General features: G+C 43.1%; 1 protein-coding gene, 2 long non-coding RNA genes and 1 pseudogene across 3 annotated transcripts; 3 read left to right on the top strand and 1 right to left on the bottom strand.

The window, feature by feature from the left end:
• Positions 1-616: 616 nt before the first annotated feature.
• Positions 617-2,230, bottom strand: LOC139787189 (uncharacterized). Its single transcript, XM_071726276.1, has one exon. It carries the CDS (start codon positions 2,142-2,144, stop codon positions 753-755), a length of 1,392 nt encoding a protein of 463 aa, XP_071582377.1. The 5' UTR covers positions 2,145-2,230; the 3' UTR covers positions 617-752.
• A 1,424-nt stretch (positions 2,231-3,654) lies between these two features.
• Positions 3,655-4,816, top strand: LOC139787190 (uncharacterized). Its single transcript, XR_011722552.1, has 2 exons — positions 3,655-4,497; positions 4,593-4,816. It is a non-coding gene; the product is annotated as an uncharacterized lncRNA (long non-coding RNA).
• Positions 4,817-7,687: 2,871 nt separating this feature from the next.
• On the top strand, positions 7,688-9,443 carry LOC139787191 (uncharacterized; annotated as a pseudogene).
• Positions 9,444-14,787: 5,344 nt separating this feature from the next.
• On the top strand, positions 14,788-16,410 carry LOC139787187 (uncharacterized). The gene is made up of 2 exons (XR_011722551.1): positions 14,788-16,071; positions 16,174-16,410. It is a non-coding gene; the product is annotated as an uncharacterized lncRNA (long non-coding RNA).
• The last annotated feature ends 3,164 nt before the right edge of the window (positions 16,411-19,574 follow it).

Genomic DNA, 19,574 nt, shown 5'->3' on the forward strand with positions numbered 1-19,574 from the left:
TGGCTACCGTATACAGCGCGATAAAGATCGCGGGTCCGGCAAAATTCAAAGCGGGTGACTCGGTGCGCGTTAGCAAATACAAAACAATTTTCGAAAAGGGTTACACGCCGAATTGGACCACCGAGGTGTTTAAGATCGTTAAAGTGCAGCGTACCAATCCCGTAACCTATCTACTCGAGGACTATCGTGGAAAATCCGTCGCTGGAGCGTTCTACGAGCACGAGTTGCATCGCGCGACTTATCCGGACGTGTATCTCGTGGAGAAAGTACTGCGCAAGAGGGGCGACGAGGTTTACGTTAAATGGCTGGGATTCGATGGATTGCACAATTCATGGATACACAAGGACAATGTTATTTAATTCGTGCAAACTGTATTTTATTCTTAACATAAAAAATATGTAATATGTAATACATGTAAAGTGTTTGAAATATGAAATATAAAATACGTAAAAATATGAAATATACACATGTGCAATATCTTTATTAATATTCTTTCCAATACTGTAATATAATACTCACAATACGTTACGTTATACTACATTTATACATTCATACGTTATATGACATACTACTACTACATTATATATTACGTTACATACATATACTACTGCATACGTTATACGACATACATACGTTATATATATTACGTTACATACATATACTACTGCATACGTTATACTATTACATACATATACTACTGCATACGTTATACTATTACATACGTTATACTATTACATGCATGCATACATACGTTACAAAGATATTTTATAATGTCCCCACGGTAACGTATCGGTCGAATCGGGTATAATGTATCGCTTATCGTCGTATGGACTCAGAGCGATTTTTGTTTCGGACACGGTGTACACTTCGTGCTTTTTCGATCGTATACAGGACTGCGATCGGGTCATTTCAATTTCGTCTCGCAGACACCTCGTGTAATCGTCGAACGTTATAGTACGCGCTACGACGTTGTTCTTGACACCTTTCGCTTTTTTACAATCTTTTTTACCATCCACCCTCAACGCGTACATCTTCGCCCTGAGTCCGACGAATTCGGTCATGATCGCGCCGTTATTCTCGTCCTTCATCAAGCCCGGAACTTTTTTATTGGCGAGTGGGATACCGTACGCGTTATCTACCGCGTAATCGCTAGTGTCGAACCTGACTATATCATCTTTCATGTTCTCATACACATCGTCGCACTCGATGTGATAAATCAGACTGTCAGTATCGGTGTACGTGACTTTACACTTGTCGCCATACAGGGGAGACATGTACTCGTGATGAAATTCGTACAAGCAGATTTTCGATACGTCGAGAATGCACATGCCGACGTAAATAGGTTTATCGAATTTAACTTCAAGTTTTCGCAGTTCAACGGCTATCAGATTTTCCGAAAAGATGCTTCGACTATGAAAATTTGGTCGCGCGATCATTGCCTCCGCACCGTATCTACCCTCCCACTTTGTTAATAATTTTACATCGACGTGATTGCGAACGTTCTCCATCGTTTTCCCGAAAACCGCGTTATTCATCAATTTATATAAATTTTTCTCGAACTCATTTTTGGCCAGTGTTCTAAATTTTGTATTGAGTTCGATGTAAGTGCGGAGCCACGCAGATTGAGCGAATTGCAATACGCGATGTATTTTTGTGACGCGAAGGCCGTGGTGCGTGCACTGCTGTAGGTTGCGGTAGTGTATGACGTAACGCTTCTTATCATACAGCGTGGCGAGAAGTTTTTCCTGCTGTTTGCCGGGCGGTTTATCGCGCGTCGGACAGAACGGTAGGTCGGCGTGCGCGTCGTGTTTATTCTCCGGATACTCGAGATCGACTTCGAGAATATAACCCGTGGGCGAATCCAAAGCGATCGCGCTAAAGTCGAAATTCGAAACGTCTTCGACCCATTGAAAATCTGCGTAGGGCAGTGGCTGACACATCGCCCAACCGTACAAGTTGTTTACATCGAAGTACATCAAGTACGAAGACGGTTTCGATGAATCGTAATATTGCATGTACTTGTTGTTGGCCCGCGCGTATCTGTTTGAACATTGACTCAGACCACCGCGTATACCGCGTTCGATGAACAAGACCATGTCAATGTCGGTGAGCAGTTCGAAATTGATACACGTATGTTTCAACATGGCATCCCACGTGAAACCTGGCAAAGTGTAGTAGTACGCTGGATCGAGTCCATAACTCGCGATACAGCTGTCGCGGAAATTTTCAAACACGTTGGCCAACAGCAAGACATCGGTTTTGAGGTATAGATCGCTGTATTCGCCCAGAGTTCGAACGGAGAATCGCTGCCATACGTTCGCGGCGTGCGCGTAATCGCTCTCGGATACGGTGTCACCGGTCAAGGAACTGTAAAATGAATCGCGCGGCGGTAAACACGTGTCCTCCAACTTTTCGATGCTGTCCACGTATTCGTATGGAAAGACACCTTTTCGCGTCAAAAGATCAAAGTCCTCGGTCGATAATTGTGAAAATTGAGAACGTACAGTTTTTAACTTATCTTTGCATAGAAAAGATGCTAATTTATCGAGGCTGCTACTCAAAAATTTATACGAATCGATGAATCTTAATTTTATGTCGCTTCGCGAATCTGATCTGTCGGCTGTATCTTTCACGTGCTTCGTGAATGAGATGTACTTTTCTTTTGTTATCGGTAATACATTGACCGAGCCTTCGAACGCGGCAGCTATCTCCGTGATAATGAAATGCGCGTCGTAGCCCGATAAATTGTGGAAAATTACGGGGATGTAATGCGAATTTTTATAATTCAGATTGCAGTTCGAATGTGCGGGACCTCTATATCGACCGGTCAAGTGGCAATGATCGCGTACTCGCACGTCGTCTGTCGCGAACGGTTTTTCGCAAATGTGACATTGCGCCGCGCTGCGAAATATCTCCCACTCGTCTCGCGTTAGATCTACCATGCAAACATTCTCGGACAAGATAGCCTTTACGCGATGCGCCAATCCTTTCAGTTCCTCGGCGAACCACGCGACGCAATCCTTATCGCGGCGAAATCGATACGCAGATAACGAGTCGTCGTACGAGCACCGCACGTAGTATCCTATACTACATACCCGATGATGTTGAAACCTGAACGTGGGCGTTGTCGGATCCGCTTCCGTCTTCTCAAGGGTACATTCCAGGTCGGCGTACACGACATATGGAAGCCGCTCTTTCCTGCTGTGATTCTTGAAACTCAGCCGCTTGTCGTCCTCGCTCGGTAGTCGGATTGCGCAGTTGTTTATCTTCTGACAGTCGACGGTGTGCGCTTCCAATTTCTCGCTCGTGTAGAAATAGTGCAAACATCTGCAAAAAACAAATATTGTAAATTATTAAATAAAATATTTTATAATTTTATTAAAAAGGAGTATAAGTACTCACCGATCGCAAAAGTATTTCCGACCACGGTGCGTGCTCAATTGCGAGCTAACGAGACGCGATAGTTTCTTGATCCACGCGAAATGCCCCACGTTGTCGTTTCGCGGCTCCTGCACGTACAGCAGATTTACGTGCTTTTCTCTCTTCAGGTCGGTGAGCCGTATCGGGAGAACGTTCGGCGTCTTCTTTCCCTCGACAGTATATACGTTGATCGACACGTCGTTGAATCGTTCGAAGTTTTTAATTTGGCTCAACGTCACTGGAAACTCAATGTCTCGTAAATTCAGCACTGTTGTATAATGAGGATACGAAGATTCCCGTTCCGAATGTCTTTCGGCTGGATGTAGAGCAGCCACCACCGACCACGCGAAGCATGCATTGTCCATAGATTGCACGTTGATCACCGCTCCCTTCAATTTAATTTGTTGCGGTAATTTGATGTAACATCCCGCGCGCAAAGGATTGTACTTGTTCACGTTCACTGTCAAATTGAGTATACGCAATAACGCCCACCCGCTGTCGCGTTCCTGAAACTCTTCGAGTTTCGCTAATGTGGGCTCGATAACGTGTAGCTTGTACCACTCGCGCAGATTGGACCGATCGGACGAACGAAAGAGTTCGCAGTTTCTCGTGCTGATACTTTTGTTCGCACGTTTGTCACCCGTCACAAACTCACCGTTGAACACAGTGTTTATCTTTACACTTGCGTGTCTTTGCATGACGTTCCGCACATGATCGAGCACGATGACTTCAGCATCTTCGAGAAATTTTTGCGGTTCGATGTAATTTGTATTTATCACTGCACCGGTCAATACACGGCTTTCGAACGCGGCATCGATCTCTCGCCAGACGAGTCTTTCCACGTTTTCGTTACCGCTACTACTGCCCGCCGCGTACTCACCACCGATATGTACGAACCGTCTCTGTAATAGGGTCTTCGCACCTTCGAGTCGCGCGATTCTTGCCACTAAAAATTGTCTGTGTCCCGGATTGTTTGTTTCGCGGATTGAGAGCCGCGGACGTTTGGAACGACAGTCTTCTTCGAGCTGCTCGATAAACTCCTCGCATCGCTGTGCCCATGCAAGATATTCGCCCAAGGTAGCGATTTGGTCGGATTGTTCCAACAGGTTGCGTTCCGTTTTATCGATATGTTCCACGTTTTTTAATACTGTCTTTTTCACACTATTTTTTAGATCACGTCACATTCTTCGATGGAGCACTTGCACGTGACTCGTTTACACGTTGGACAACGTCGACAGAAATATAGAATGGAATAATGTTTAAGCATAAGATTATAAAGACTGAAGAAGGGGACATCAAAGTGCCAATCATTAAAATCATTAAGTTCACGGTCAAGAGCTCTTTGAATCGATGTATGATTAGGACCTATTATCTTATTAAAGATATGTAAAATTGATCTCTGTCTGTTCATGTTTTTCATCACCGCCAATTCGACGCACTTCCCAATGCCTGTGCGAATTTGAATGAGCATAGTATCAGTGAGCATGAGCATATCAGTAATAACTTTATTCGCCCAATAGCGATACTCCTGATACTCCGAATCAAAGTCAGGTTTAAAGTAAAAATCATAAAAATAAGAATTATCACGAGCTTCACGAGCTTCACGAGCTTCACATTCTTTTGCCTCGTCCCGCAGCCGCCGATACAATTTCCGTCTCACGTTATCCGAATCCCATTCATAAGGATAATTAATATAGTTGATAGCGACTCTTTGTTTAACGCTGCGTCGATCAGTTCCGCGTATACCTAGTTCGCGATCGCGAAGAAACTGCACCGGTGATGTCACATCCGTCAATTTCACTCCTCGATCTTCTTCACGCAGAACATTGGCGACATCGTTTATTAAATCATTGTCAGATTTCTCTTCTTCACTTGGCCATTCCATGTTGCGCACATTTATATGCCCCACTCGCGATAATGTTTTTTTATCACTTCATGCAAATCGGGCACATTTTGCATGGATATATTTGGAACAATGGAGTGCGACAATCTCCACAAAATCGACCGTTCATTACCTCGTACGGATCGGTTACATGCTCTCGATATTCACGTATGTGCTCACCAGTGTCTGGTACAGTGATTATACACGAATAACACAGTTTATCTGAACCGTATATATAATAAAAATAAATTGCGCAACACTTCGTACGTCCATCTAACGCTAGAAATTCGGGACGTGGCACTAATTTATTGACGACTTCTTTATGATCGTCGTCTTCATCGCTGTTGTAAGTGCTGTCCGGTGACAATGGACGATCCTCTTCGGATGAATCCGCATCCATTATTGCCTCGAAATTATTGTCCATCTCCATTTTTGTTCACAGTTTTTGAAAAAATGTTTTTTATAACGCCCACTTGACACAAAAAAAACTTCAGCCCCCGAGCATTAACTTTTAAGAGCCGCGATAATGTTTTCTTTTCTTATCGTGTGCAAATCGGGCACATATTACATGGAAATATTATATACAATGCTGCACGACATCTTGAACAATACCGGCCATGCATCGTTCCGCGTAACGCAACGAAGTGTCTTAGGCGAGCGTACATACCCTCCCTAAGGTCCCATAGAGCAATCATGCACGAAAAACATAGTGCAAGTGCACCACCCGTTGAAAAATAAAAATATATTACACAATGTCTTGTACGTAAATTTAGCGCAGCGATTTCCCAATGCAGCACTATTCTATCGATGACTTCATTACGATCATTGTCATCATCACTGAAATAATCACTGTCGTCCGCGCGATCCTCGTCTGCATTCATATTGAAATTATTGTCCATCTACATTTTTTTGTTCATTGTTACAAATAAATGTTTTCTTTATACCGCCCACTTGACACAAAAAAACCTTCACCCTCGAACATGAACTTTCGCGTTGCGAAAGCTAGCCGAAGACTGATCCGCAAGATGTGGATCCATAATCATCCTGGCGACAATGGATGCTATGCGTTTGTATAATTGTCGTTAGACATATTTTGTTTATACATTCCAGCAGCCGGACATCGGCGCTCGCTTTTTGTAATATGCCGCGCCATAACCGAATACCGCCCGCGACGGTTAAATCGTAATCGGCAGCGGCTCTTCCTAGAAAAAAACATGAAGAGGACTCCGCAACGGTTAAATCGTCATGGGTGACAAATTTTATCAATTGTTTACCTCGGATATTTTATCTTTAAACCGTCGTCGGACCATCGGTGCTCGCTTTTGTAGTGTGAGACGCCGTAACCGAATGGCGGCTCGCATGTTCTAGAAGGGTGAGATCATTGCAGAGACAAGTGTCTAACTCACTATTTTGTTTATAGTCGCCGATAAAATTCCAGCAGCCGAACGGCGCCCCCGTTAGCCTTTGTAATGCCCCTCGGCCAAGAACGCGGACCACCCCCCCCTCGGCGGTACCCCTCGCCCTAGAACGCTGACACCTACCCCCACCCCCCTCGGCGGTACCCCTTGTCAACGATATGTTTATAAAAAAGGTATTTGATAAACATGTCCCGACGCGCTCGCCGCCCTCGAGTTCCTCCCCGCCCCGCTCCCCCCCTCGGAGCTTCAGGGGCCGTAGGCACATAGTACTCCTACTGGTTTCCGTTCGTGGGATCTGTACGAGTATCCCCTGTTGCAGAACACGACCAAGCACTCGTGGGCCATTAAGACCGCGACTCAGCTTGAGAAACCGCGATACGTCGTCTTCGCTCTGCAGACGGGTCGGAAGAACGTCATATCCGCGGACACGAGCCAATTCGACGACTGCAAATTGACCATCGTGAAACTCTACCTAAACTCGGAAGTCTATCCGTATGACGATTTGAATTTGGACTTTGGTAAACACAGATGGGCGATTCTGTACGATATGTACGCGCGTTTCTGCAAGGGCTATTACGGATACGAATATCTCGAGTCTCACCGTTTCGACTTTTCTACGCAACGGCCCGTTCGTGATCATCGATTGCTCTCGACAAAACGAATCCGTCAAAAACGCCAACGTGGATGTCAGAATAGAATTCGATTGCATGGAGAACGTACCGCCGAATACCTCCGCGTACTGTCTCATCATACACGATCGCGTGATCGAGTACAATCCGTTGACCAACGTAGTGCGCAAAATAGTCTGAGTGTTCGCGGCAACGTCGACGAAAATTTTCTCTCTCTTTCAATCTCGATACAAATTTATGAGAGGGAAAAAAGGAGGGCAGGATATATAAATTAGAGTGTCGCGAAACGCGCGTCATTCCTCTCGATTCACGCATCGAAGAGAGAGAGATATCTCTTCATGTCCGCACCAACGTTCGTGGACCTGCAAGGTTTCGTCGTCGGGATGAAATTTGTCGTGAAGGAGGCGGCGGTGCTGAGAAACGGAACCGTTCTGGCGCATTACATCTTTACATGCCCCATGCCGTGGAATCTCCTCACAAAATCCGACAAATCGTGCGCTTCCTGGTTGATTCGCAATCACCATGGATTACGATGGGAAGACGGAAACGTGTTGTACAGCAAGGTGAAGCGTTTAATTACATCGGCAGTGCTCGGTGAGGAAGAGGACAACGACGACGACGACGACGACGAAATGCCTACTCTCGTGTACGTCAAGGGATGCCAGAAACGAGAATGGCTGGTAGATCTGCTTGAGAATAAAGCGAGAAAAAACCTAAACATCGAGACTCTGGATGCGGATTACGAAGATATCGAATCTTTAAATATTCTAGATGCTACCAATACTATGCGATGTGGAAAACACGTTAAGATTTGCGCATTGCAAAATGTATTAAAAATATTTAACTGGTGGTCGAAACGTCAGGGAGAATTGTCATCTTTTTAAAAAATAAATTTTATATGTATGTGTAAATTTTACAACGTTTAATTTCCCTTCCCCATTAGTCGATAGTGTACAAAATTAAAGAATAAGTAGGTATACGTGACGAATTCTAACTCGAGAGCTTCGAGGGGGGGTATCAGGTTTGGACGAACATGTCTGAACATGTTTCGCGGTTGATGTCATGCGGAGAGGGGGTATACGTCTCAATAAAAAAAACATCCTACCTTAGTCCCCGCTCCTAAATTTCAGAGCGCTGATTGCGCGTTCCAGAAACATTAATTTCCCCCTCCTTCATCATAGTTTTGAAAGTTGCCGCGTATATTCGATTAATTTTACAACGACGATCAGTCTTGCATCGACCGCTTGTATCAACGGTCCGCGTCTCCATAACCGAGAGATAAAATGTTCAGCTCCGCTGAAGGAAGCAGCAGCAGCAGCGGTGGCAGACGCATGAATTATTACGTACCGATTCACGATGGTGATGATGATAAAACTCCATCGTACGAGAACAAGTGTAACAAGTAAGTTTTCGTTTTTTTTTTAAATTATAAAGCTTTATATTTTTTTAAAATTGCAAATTATAAATTGTATTATTATTTTGAAAGTAATCTCATTTATTTTTTCTACAGCATTTCGTTGGAGCGTCGCGCGGTTCGTATACTCAGCAGACGATACGCGTTGACGGCTACGGGATACAAATTCCTTGAAGTTGGCGTTAACGTGGGTCCACCGACTTACGTGGAGATCGCCGTAGGAGATTATCGAGGAACGGAATTGATACTGTCCCTCGAAACGTGGAAAGGATTCCACGAACAACGGCGGAACATTCAGAATTTCCTTCGATACACTAAAGATACGTGTTATTTTATAAGCGTTGGACCGCTAACGTTGAGAATTTGTACGATTAACGGTGTCAAACTCGTACGTCTCGAGTCTTTAAACGTACGCTTAACGATGACCGAATCGACGTTACGCTCGATCTTGATCTGTGCATCGACGCGATGTTCCATCGGTTGAGTAGAATTGTCGAGACGGTTGATGTCAAGTTCACGCAATTCTCCAAAATCGCGTCCACTGTAACGGATCCTACGCAAGTGTTAAATGTAATACGCGATAGCGATGCCTTCGATAAACATCAACTCGTCGATTGTGAGCTCGCAGCTTTATTTTTTAGTGCGCTTCCGTAGTACGTAAGAACAAAAAAAAATGTAAAATAAAAATAAAAAAATGTATTTTTTTTTTTAATATAAATCATGTCTTAATTTCTTCACACGCATTTACATTCGAGCCGTATATGCGACGTTCCACTCGAGCCACTTGAAATTTATAGTATCGTATATCGTACACTATGAAGCGATGCTCCGGCGACGCTCGCCTATGTGGTGCCGATGCTTCAACGAATCCTTGCTTGCTATTGTAATGCTAGATATATTTTATCTTAATTACTTTTCTCTGAGCTCTAGTTCAGTCCTCTGCAGTCAGTTAAAGTCAGTCCTCTGCAGTCAGTAGTGTGAAAACGTTTGCGAGCAAAGAATATATAAGAAAAAAAATGGAAAGATTTCGTAGACGTAGAATCGAAGATTGTATTGAAATCGTTCACCCTGCCATCGGGGTATGTATATCTAATACCGTTGCGTGCGTGTCGCCCGGTATGCTTTTCGAACTCCAAGCTGAAGCGTGCAGCGAGCGGTCTTTTAATAAACGAGTCGTTATTTTCGTGAGTGCGCAAGTGTGAATGAGTGTCTGAGAGAAATCATGGACTCACTATCGACCTGGGTGTAACATTTTTGAAAAGCATACCGGACGGCATGCATGCATGCAACAATACGCACATAACTGTATATTTAAATATATATTAAATTAACCATTCTGTTAACGTTATAGTGGGTGTGGGTCGATAACGAACCGATGTGCGAGATCGAACTGTTCAATATGGTGAGGGTGAGGATCCCTCACGTACAGGTGTGTATAAACATTTTTTCATACATTTTAAATTTTTTTTATATATTTAAAATTTTTTTAAAACATTTAAAAAAATTTTTTGTATAATTTGTTTTCAGCCAAATGTTATACATTTCGATGAAATCCGAATTCGTGGTTTCATCAATATACATCGCCAACGTTGGGTACGATGGGAGCGAGAACTCCTTCGAGATAACAACGACGAAATTTGGGAAATTTCGGGAGATGTAGACATCTATGGATTTCGAAGATTATTCGAAATCGAAGACGAGTTTGAGAGAAAAGAAGAAGAAGAAGAAGTGTGGTAATTCCCAAAATTTTTTAAAATTTTATGAATAAATATTTTTATGCTTAATTCCATATATCATTTATTATTCATTTTTTCCGCTTCCTTCACTATTATTAATATTAAGTATATTTCATAATAATAATATTTTAAATAATAATTATTAAGTTATTATATTATAATAATAATTATTAAGTTAAATCCGCGCGAGGGAGAGAAAACGCGAACGAAGAGATGCGAACGAGAGAAAACGCGAACGACGGCGCTAGCCCTTATCGTCGTTGCATAAACACCATAAACTGTCAACGGAAATTACAAGTGGGTCGACGTCTTGCTGCGACTCGTGTCGAATTACAACGCGCGCAAGCATCAGACCATCGGCATGTGACCCGTCGACGTTACCCGCCTCCACTATAACCATCGTTGAATTTTTTTAGTCTCGTCGTGGCCGTGAGCGTGCTTAAACGTGTTTCGTCCGGACATTTTTTTGTGTGATTTTTTAACGAGTTATTTTTTGTGATGTCTCCGCGCCTTCCCCTGCAAGACGCTAAAGACATTGAAAAGAGCGAAATTCAGGGAGGTATTGTAGAATTTGGCAATATTGATTTCGAAGACTCTGATATTGATCAGGGGGAGAGGCCCGCTGCTCCCGAACCCCCGCGTCAGCCACCTCTTCGGCCACTCGGTATCGGACGCGGGCGGGTAGAAGTTTACGTGGATCACCGCGCGCTCCTCGGACGCGGGAGGGCTTATTTTTACACCGACGCCCTCGCGCAGGGTCGCGCGTATCGTCCAACAGCGGAGGACGAAAGATTGTCGGACGAGCTGGTGTTCAACGTGGCTCGAATTGTGCATATCGCGGGTCCTTCTCCCATCAACCGCCCTGACCGCCAAAATCCGCGGGAGTCGATGCTGGCTGCGTTGAGACGAATGGATGGCCGCGGCCATGGAGCCCCCCCTCGTCAAGATTAAGGTATTTTCTTTTTTTATCAAAAAATTAATAACGCGGAGCGAGAGAGAGACCGCGCGCGAGAGAAAGACAACGCGAACGGGGGGGACGGGAGCGAGAGAAACCGCGCGAGGAAAAGAGAACGCGAACGAGAAGCGCGCGAGGAAGAGATAACGCGAACGGGGACGGGAGCGAGAGAGACCGCGCGCGTGGAAAAGAGAACGCCAACGAGAAGACGCGCGCGAACGGGGGAGAGACAACGGGGGTCGGGAGCGAGAGAGAATATCAATGAGGGGAACGGGAGCGAGCGCGGTGCTCCGAGGGGTTAGCGGGGCGGGGGCGACTTGAATGGCGAGGGGGTGTTGGGGAAGGGGGTTTCGCCGAGCGCGTCGAGACATGTTGTTTATCAAATATTTGATAAACAACATGTCTCGACGCGCTTGCCGAAACCCCCTTCCCCAACATCCCCTCGCCACTCAAGTCCCCCCCGCCCCGCTCCCCCCTCGGAGCTCCCGGGGCCGTAGGCACACAGTATTCCTACTGAAATTCTAAGGAACAGATTAGAGGAAATAATGGAGATGAAAGGGATGATACCTGACAGCCAAGCCGGCTTTAGGAAAAGGAGGTCTACGATGGATAATATATTTATCTTAAACCATATAGTGCAAAGGGAAAAGGAGAAAGGTATGTCAATTGGGAAAGACAAGATTTTCGCAATATTTGTGGATCTAAGGGCAGCATTCGACAACGTTGACAGAGGAATTTTATGGAAGATAATGGAAGAGAAAGGAGTAGATCGCAGTTTAATAAACAGGATAAAAGAAATTTACAAAGAGACGGAGGTGACAATACGAACGAGGGATGGGTTCACAAGGTACTTCAAGACGAAGAAAGGTGTAAGGCAGGGCTGTGTGATGAGTCCCGCCCTGTTCAATTTATACAATGCGGACATTGATAAAGTTTTAGAAAAGCGTGGTATAGGGGGAGTGGAGCTTGGAGGAGTGAGAGTGTGGTCATTAGCATACGCGGATGATATGGTTTTGGTAGCGAAAAATAGAGAGGCTTTACTAGATATGATGAGCATGTTAAAAAGATTTTTAAAAGAAAGGAAACTAGAATTAAATACAGAAAAAACTAAAGTGTTGGTATTTAATAGTAAAGGTAAAAAAGGCAGAATGACATGGAAATGGGGCGAAAAAATAATAGAGGAAGTAGAAATGTTTAAATATCTGGGTTTCACGTATAATAGGAAAGGTAATTATGTCGATCATATAAAAGAGCTGAAAAGAAAAGGAAGGATTGCTGCAAATAGGGTCTGGGGTTTAGGAGAAAGATTATGTAAAGATGATTTTAGTAGGAGATGGACGCTTTTTAAGTACCTAGTGAAAAGTGTGATGGAATACGGAGCAGAGATATGGGGGTGGAGTGAAAAAAAGGAGTTGGAAAAAGTCATGTTGGATTATGTAAGATGGATATTTAGACTAGACTTTTGCACACCGAGGTATGTAATACTAAGGAAACTAGGATTAGAGAAACTTAAAATCTGTTGGGGTATAAGAGCCATGAGGTTCGAGAAAAGAAGCAGAGGGAAAAAAGATGGAAGTTTAGTAAAGGCATGTTGGGATGAAAAGGACACAAGGGATAAAAAGAAAAAGGATTTATATAATTTGGAACGAGAAAGGTTTTATAATAACAATGGTTGGAGCTCTGAAGTAATAAAAGAATTAAATTATGAAGGTAAAAATACTGAAGGCTTAGTAAGAATAAGGGAACAGGATATTCAAGGGCAAACAATAAACAGTAAAATAGTAGAGGCAAGGTATAATACAAGGTACAAAGAGATAGAGGCGAGCAACAAAACACCGAGTTATTTATTAAAAGCGAACTTGGATAAAGTAAAAACAGGAGACGAGATTAGAGCGATGGTAAAATTAAGGTGCGGCAATTTCAAGGACGCAAATAAATACTGGCTTGACGAAGAAGATACGAAGTGTAGATTCTGCAAGTCAGGTAGGGACAATTTAGAGCATTATATAAGCGAGTGCAACATCACAAGTATGTGGTTTGAGAATTTAGGTAGGAATAATGGAGAACGATTAGAGAATATATGCGATGACAAATTTAGAATGGAAAAAGGAAAGGTGCTAAATAGATTATGGAAAAGGAGAGAGAAATACTACAAAAAAGATAACGGTTGTAAATAATAATAATGTAAATAATAATGTGTTGCGGCTTGTTTGTAAAGAAGAATGTTGTTTGATGTGTGGATGGATGTGTGAGTTAAGTGGAATTGTAAACCAAGTCCTTTCTTGGCGTATAGCTGAAATAAAGACACATACACAACTCTACAAAATAAAATTTTTTTGTCCTTGGATTCATTTCATGATTTTCCTATTCATCATGCACCAAAATAAAGGAAAAATATCAATATCCCCTTTAAAGTTTGTTTTTGTAGTGGTAATACTAATAATACAGATTTTTGCGTTTTTATAGAAACAGTAACTAACACAAGTCAAATATTTGGGGTTTAATAAGAGAAAGTACTCATGAACATAAAAGAAAGAGTAACAGGGTTCACTTTTGAACTTTTTTCCATTATTTTGTAAGCTAATATAATAGTTAAAGTTAATAAAAATAATATACAAATATATTTGTTTTGGTTTTTTAACAGATAAAAATTAAAATCATAGATTTTTTAAAATATCGTACAAACGTTCTCCTGGCTACAAAAGCAAACTTTTTTATGAAATATAAATTTTTTTCGGATGACTGTCGATAAACCTATCGTAATTGCATACCCTAATTTCAAACGCAAAATTCATGTTGACTTGTGTAATTTATGTATGTAATATAATATACGTATATATGTATGTGTTTCATCGTTTCCTTACTTACTCGGTTAGGCGGAGCGCGTGCCCCGAGGGCTTCGTGCCCCGGCGGTCACGGTGTTCTAGAGCCAAGCGTGTCAGAGTGGCGTGAGGCCTCGCGGCCGATCGCCGTTAATACTCTCGCGTGATCCGATTCGAGGACACTGCCAGGCGGGGAGTTTGACTGGGGCGGTACATCTGTCAAAGAATAACGCTGTCCTATGTATGTATGTGTGTATGTAATGTACTTCGTTTCCATATTTTTCACGGCTTTCCGCTTTCGCGCATGAAATCAGAGAGATGTCGGTAATTTTTAGTCGGTAATTGTTCTTATTTGATCACTTGACCGCGTATGAAGCGGTTATGTATTTTATTGCGGTTTAAATTGTCAAAGAGATAAATTATAAAATGTTAGTAACGTTTTAGTGTAAGTGCCAAGGTAGAATGAATATTAAAACTTGATCAAGAAACGGCATCCCGTAAAGTAGGGGAGACCGGGGCTAAACCGCCAGCGGGGTTGAACCGCCAAATCAAATATCTCGGAACCTGTATATTGTGCGAACTCGCTATTAACATTGTAAACGCTGCTTATGGTACCCATGTGACCAACGGAGTTTCGGCAGGTTACCTGCCGTGTTATGATTTTTACGAGGGCAAACGTGTTTTCGGAAGGTGAAAGTGAAATTTTCTGCGCGTGGAAATATTGTAATATCTGCAATAATATTTGCTCTCCAAATCTCGCGGTACGTGATTATAAAGAGTAATGCATGCTGAACACGAATCCAGTGTAGTTTTTTCATTATCGTTGATGTCTAATATTTCGTGGGCGATCAAACCTGAAACTTATGTTTGGGGCTTATCCGCCAGTAAGCACCCGGGGTTGGTCCGCCAGTCTCGTCACTGTGGCGCGCCGGGCGCACGACTTCAGCTCACGGCGATTTCAGGTTAGGTTTCCCTCGAGCGTGATTCTGTCTTCCCTTGCACGTGCGTCAGTTTGTGTAGGAGGGAAATGGTACGCACGTATCGTCGCAAAACGGGTGTTTTTGGGTGTTTTGGCCGACCGAAAAGATGGCGGACCGTTGTTTTCGAGATCGCTTACGCTCACGGCACGTCGGCGAGGTACGGCGAGGCACGGCACGGCTCTGAGATCCCGCGATTTCCGCGCGAGAGTTGACATGCCGCGCGCGCTGTAGATCGTCCCGAATCCCGGCCGCGGTAAATCGTCGTTGTTGGTCGTTGTGTCAGTGACAGTCGCGCGTGCGACCGCATCGTCCAGCGTTCGCCGCATCGTCTCGGCGTCATTGTCGCCGCCGTTGTAGTGGTGGTGGTGTCGGTGGTGGTCATCGTCGTCGTCGTCGTCGTCGTCGTCGTCGTGGTGGTCGTGGCCGTTGTCGTCGTGGTGGTCGTGGCCGTCGTCGTCATGGTGGTCGTGGCCGTCGTCGTCGTGGTGGTCGTGGCCGTCGTCGTTGTGGTGGTCATGGCCGTCGTCGTCGTCGTCGTCGGCGCGTCGAGGAATCGGCGCGAGGACGCCGTCGAGTCGGTAAAATGGTCGCGCTCCACCGCGAGCTTTTCTAACCCCCCTGTCGCTATGTATCGCTCCCCCGCGAGAAACGCGGCTTGGTTAGGTTGCTCGAGGGTCCGCGCTGATCCTATGGCACCGGAACGCCGTCACGCGTATTCCCCGTGGTTGCCCGCGTTGACAATGTGACGTGCCGTTGGGGAGTTTACGATTTGGTTAACCTCTGTATTCACGTGCCTAAATTGTTTTATGGAATAGGTAAAACAATTATTTTTTAATGTTTTGCATAAAAATTTTTAATAAATTTTTATATTTTTCTCTTAAAAAACAATTATTAAAATGTATCCTATCATTTTTCAGGATTACATGTACGTATATGTATTGAAAATGCAGTGTGGCGGATAAACCCCGGGGGGGTGGCGGTTCAACCCCGGCATTTTTGAGATTTCAATTTTTGCACCGTTGTCGTTTTTGCTCTATACCGGTTAAACAAAGCGACGTAGATAAAAATTTCCTTAATAAATTTTGTAGCTAAAGGTTCACTCTTTACAGTGGTATACCACATTTAACTTCAATTATTTATTTTGTTGTTAAAAATCGGCTCCGAAAAAAAACTGGCGGTTTAGCCCCGGTCTCCCCTACGATGTCATAGTTAGCGCTAAGTATCGTATATATTATATTAATGGAAGGAATATTAATCACACATTTTTGTATTTTATATTATAAACATTTATTCATTATATATATTTTTATACAAGTTTTCTATTTACTATTTCCTTAAACATTTTCTTTCTAAAACGCGGCATGTCGTCCTGAGTAAATATAATTTTTTTGTTTGCGCAGACATACTCAGCAAACATACAAGAGAACACGCCACAATCGCTACCGTTCATCTGTTGTGGAATGTTCTTGGCGGACTAAAATTTCCAATCACTCATATCGTAAGGGTGTTTTTTCTTGTCCAGACTCTCCTCCTTTGTTTTAGCGCCGCTAGACATTTCGGATTATCGCCACCCATACTATCATAATATACAATCGATTTATCGCGGAAATCTGCTATCGATATACACCAGTGAACGTTTAGATGTATAGGTATAACTATATGATCCTGTGCGAATAAGTCAACTTTCCTGGTCCATCGCTTCAGAGACGAGTGACCGCTCGACAGAAGTTTTGAATAAAAGAACGTGTTCATTGCATGTACTTTTGGATACGTGTCGGAAGATATGCCTCTAGCGATCATCAGATTCATGTAGAAGTTTATTACTTCATCGTTCAGCCAATTTAAGTCGACCAGCGTGTAGAGATCCTTCCGCGTGAGTCTCAGACCGAAACCTTCCACCACCTCCATACTGTGGAAATCTTTGGCATAAAAATTATGGTGTCACAAAATTATGTCACATTACGCTCCATTATTTTTAATGTTAATTTGTCCATTTACCAGAAAGTGTCTCGATCGCTGCACAGATGAATCGCTGCACACAGATTTTAAGTGTCTCGATCGCTGCACAAATGTATCGCTGCGCACAGATTTTCAATCATACTACTGCGGTTTGACGCATCCCTCATTATATACCCTTTGCTCTCTCTCTCTCTCGCTCCAACTGAATCTTGAAAAATCATTTCTTTCTTTGTTTTGCATTTCTTTCTTTGTCTTGCGTACTGCGTCGTAAAAAATAGTGCGAAATAGATATGTCTACGCAATAACCGCCCCCTTTTCCAAGAGCAAAATTTGTTTATGGCACCACGAAACCCACGAGAGTCCTCGAGTGGATAACGTATTACATTAAAAAGGATATTAATAAAGATATCGTACAGGTATTTCATATTTCAAACATTTTATATGTTGCATACGTCTTACATATCTTTATGAGCGGGGGGTGTCAGTCCCCCGGAGGCGAGATGTACGAAATTAGCGATATTGCTCGAAGGACCAGAGGGGGGTAATTAAAATCCCCTCACGACTAATTGTAAAGCAAAAGAGCAAGATGTGCAAATGCAACGGATAGCAAAAAGCGAAAAGCGACTCACCGTGATTCGCCGGTCGTCCCCTGGCGTCCACCAATTCTCGTTCTGTCCGTGGTGTTAGGATAATTAGGTATAGACAAAGAAAAGTTTTATTTCGTTATAATACACCGCTTTCGGGAACCTATATAACGTCGGGAACGCGCGACTTGAACGTGTTAACGTTGCGACTTAAAACTAAGAACTATACTAGACGCGCGCGCTGCAACAGGCAACAGCCAAGCGGGGACAGAGAGAGATAGCATGCGTTGCCAACCTAGACATTACAAACACTTCTACAGTCGTCTAACAAGCAGGGCGGGCAACTTAGAATTTAAACGTTTTTCCGTTTTATCTTAACACGTGGCCCCTCCGTGGATAGCGCAGATAGCGAGAGCAGGCACGCGAGAGCAGGCACACGCAAGAAGGCAAGCAAGCAAGCAGGCGAGGCATGCGAGAGATCGGCGAACATGCGGCCGGTTTTTTTTGTAGGTTTTTGATCCGTGCTTCACGACTGCGTAGGGATGAGTTTTCCACGACAGCGTGTCGATGAGTGCCCGGGGTCCTGAAACGTGCCGCGGACGAGTAGGTGCTCGTCTTTTTTTGGGGGTGCCGTCGGTGGATGGGCGATGGCAGCACCAATAGGTGAGTCGCATAGATTTTTACCAATCGCGATCCACCGACGTTTCGCGCGAGAGTAACGAAAAGAACAAGTTACGACTAATCTAACTACTAATCTAGGGTAAAACTTCGGATTAAGGGCGACCTCACCAATTTCAATGACCTTGATATATGTTGTCAAGGTCATGACCCCGAGTGACCGTCAGAAAGTTTTAGCCGTCGCTCGTTATTCGTTAAAAAGTTATTAACAAAAAAAAGTTTGGAAAATATAGCAGCTATTTTGAGTATTGGAAGGCATAAATGATTAATATATATGTCGAAATAGTTCACGCATACACTTTCCACGCGAGACGAGTTGTCACATGGGTTCGTGGCGTGCTTTACAAGCTCGTTTATATATATACATAATGAAACATTATATATTTTCTATTAATTTTCTGAATACACATATTTTATATCATCTAGTAATACATAAAATGGGTCTCCTCCAATTCTTTTCACATAGATGATCAACTAACTTATCTTGTTTAATACCACCTCTACTTAAACGAGCTCGTAAAGCACGCCACAAACCCATGTGACCGCAGGGAGGTGATAAAGAATTACAATAAACTAAGTAGGTTTATATATTGCAGTTAGTATTATTCAGATATTTGATACATAGTTGCCATAATATTGAAAAAAGCTTCTATTCGTTCACAATGATTGTAACGGCGAAATAAAAATTCTGCTAAATACCCTACATAATGTTCTTTTCGAGTTCCATACCGTGAAATATTTGCACGTGTTTCACGTCAACAACGTTCAATATTTTGCGTGTGTGCACTACTCTCGGGATCTACAAAATTCATTTTATGATTTACAGTTAAATGTATATAGCCTTCGTTGGTTAGACACTGATAAGATTTCCAACAATCTGATATAATTGTTGTTTCCGGTTTTATCCATTTCTTAATAACACTTGTAAGTAATGTGCTAGCAGATCGATCAAGTACTGGCTCGATAAATAATCGTGTAGTTGATCTCTCAATTCCACCAAATATCTATTGCCCTTCTACGATTCGTCCTTTGTTGTACTTTATTTTTCCTACTTTAGCCTCATCAATTTCAACTATTTTTCCATTTCCTCCAATCAT

Source organism: Temnothorax nylanderi, unplaced genomic scaffold, assembly GCF_030848795.1.
Source record: "Temnothorax nylanderi isolate EJ_2023f unplaced genomic scaffold, tnyl_v1.0 TNYL_tig1322_pilon, whole genome shotgun sequence".
Lineage (NCBI taxonomy): Eukaryota > Metazoa > Arthropoda > Insecta > Hymenoptera > Formicidae > Temnothorax > Temnothorax nylanderi.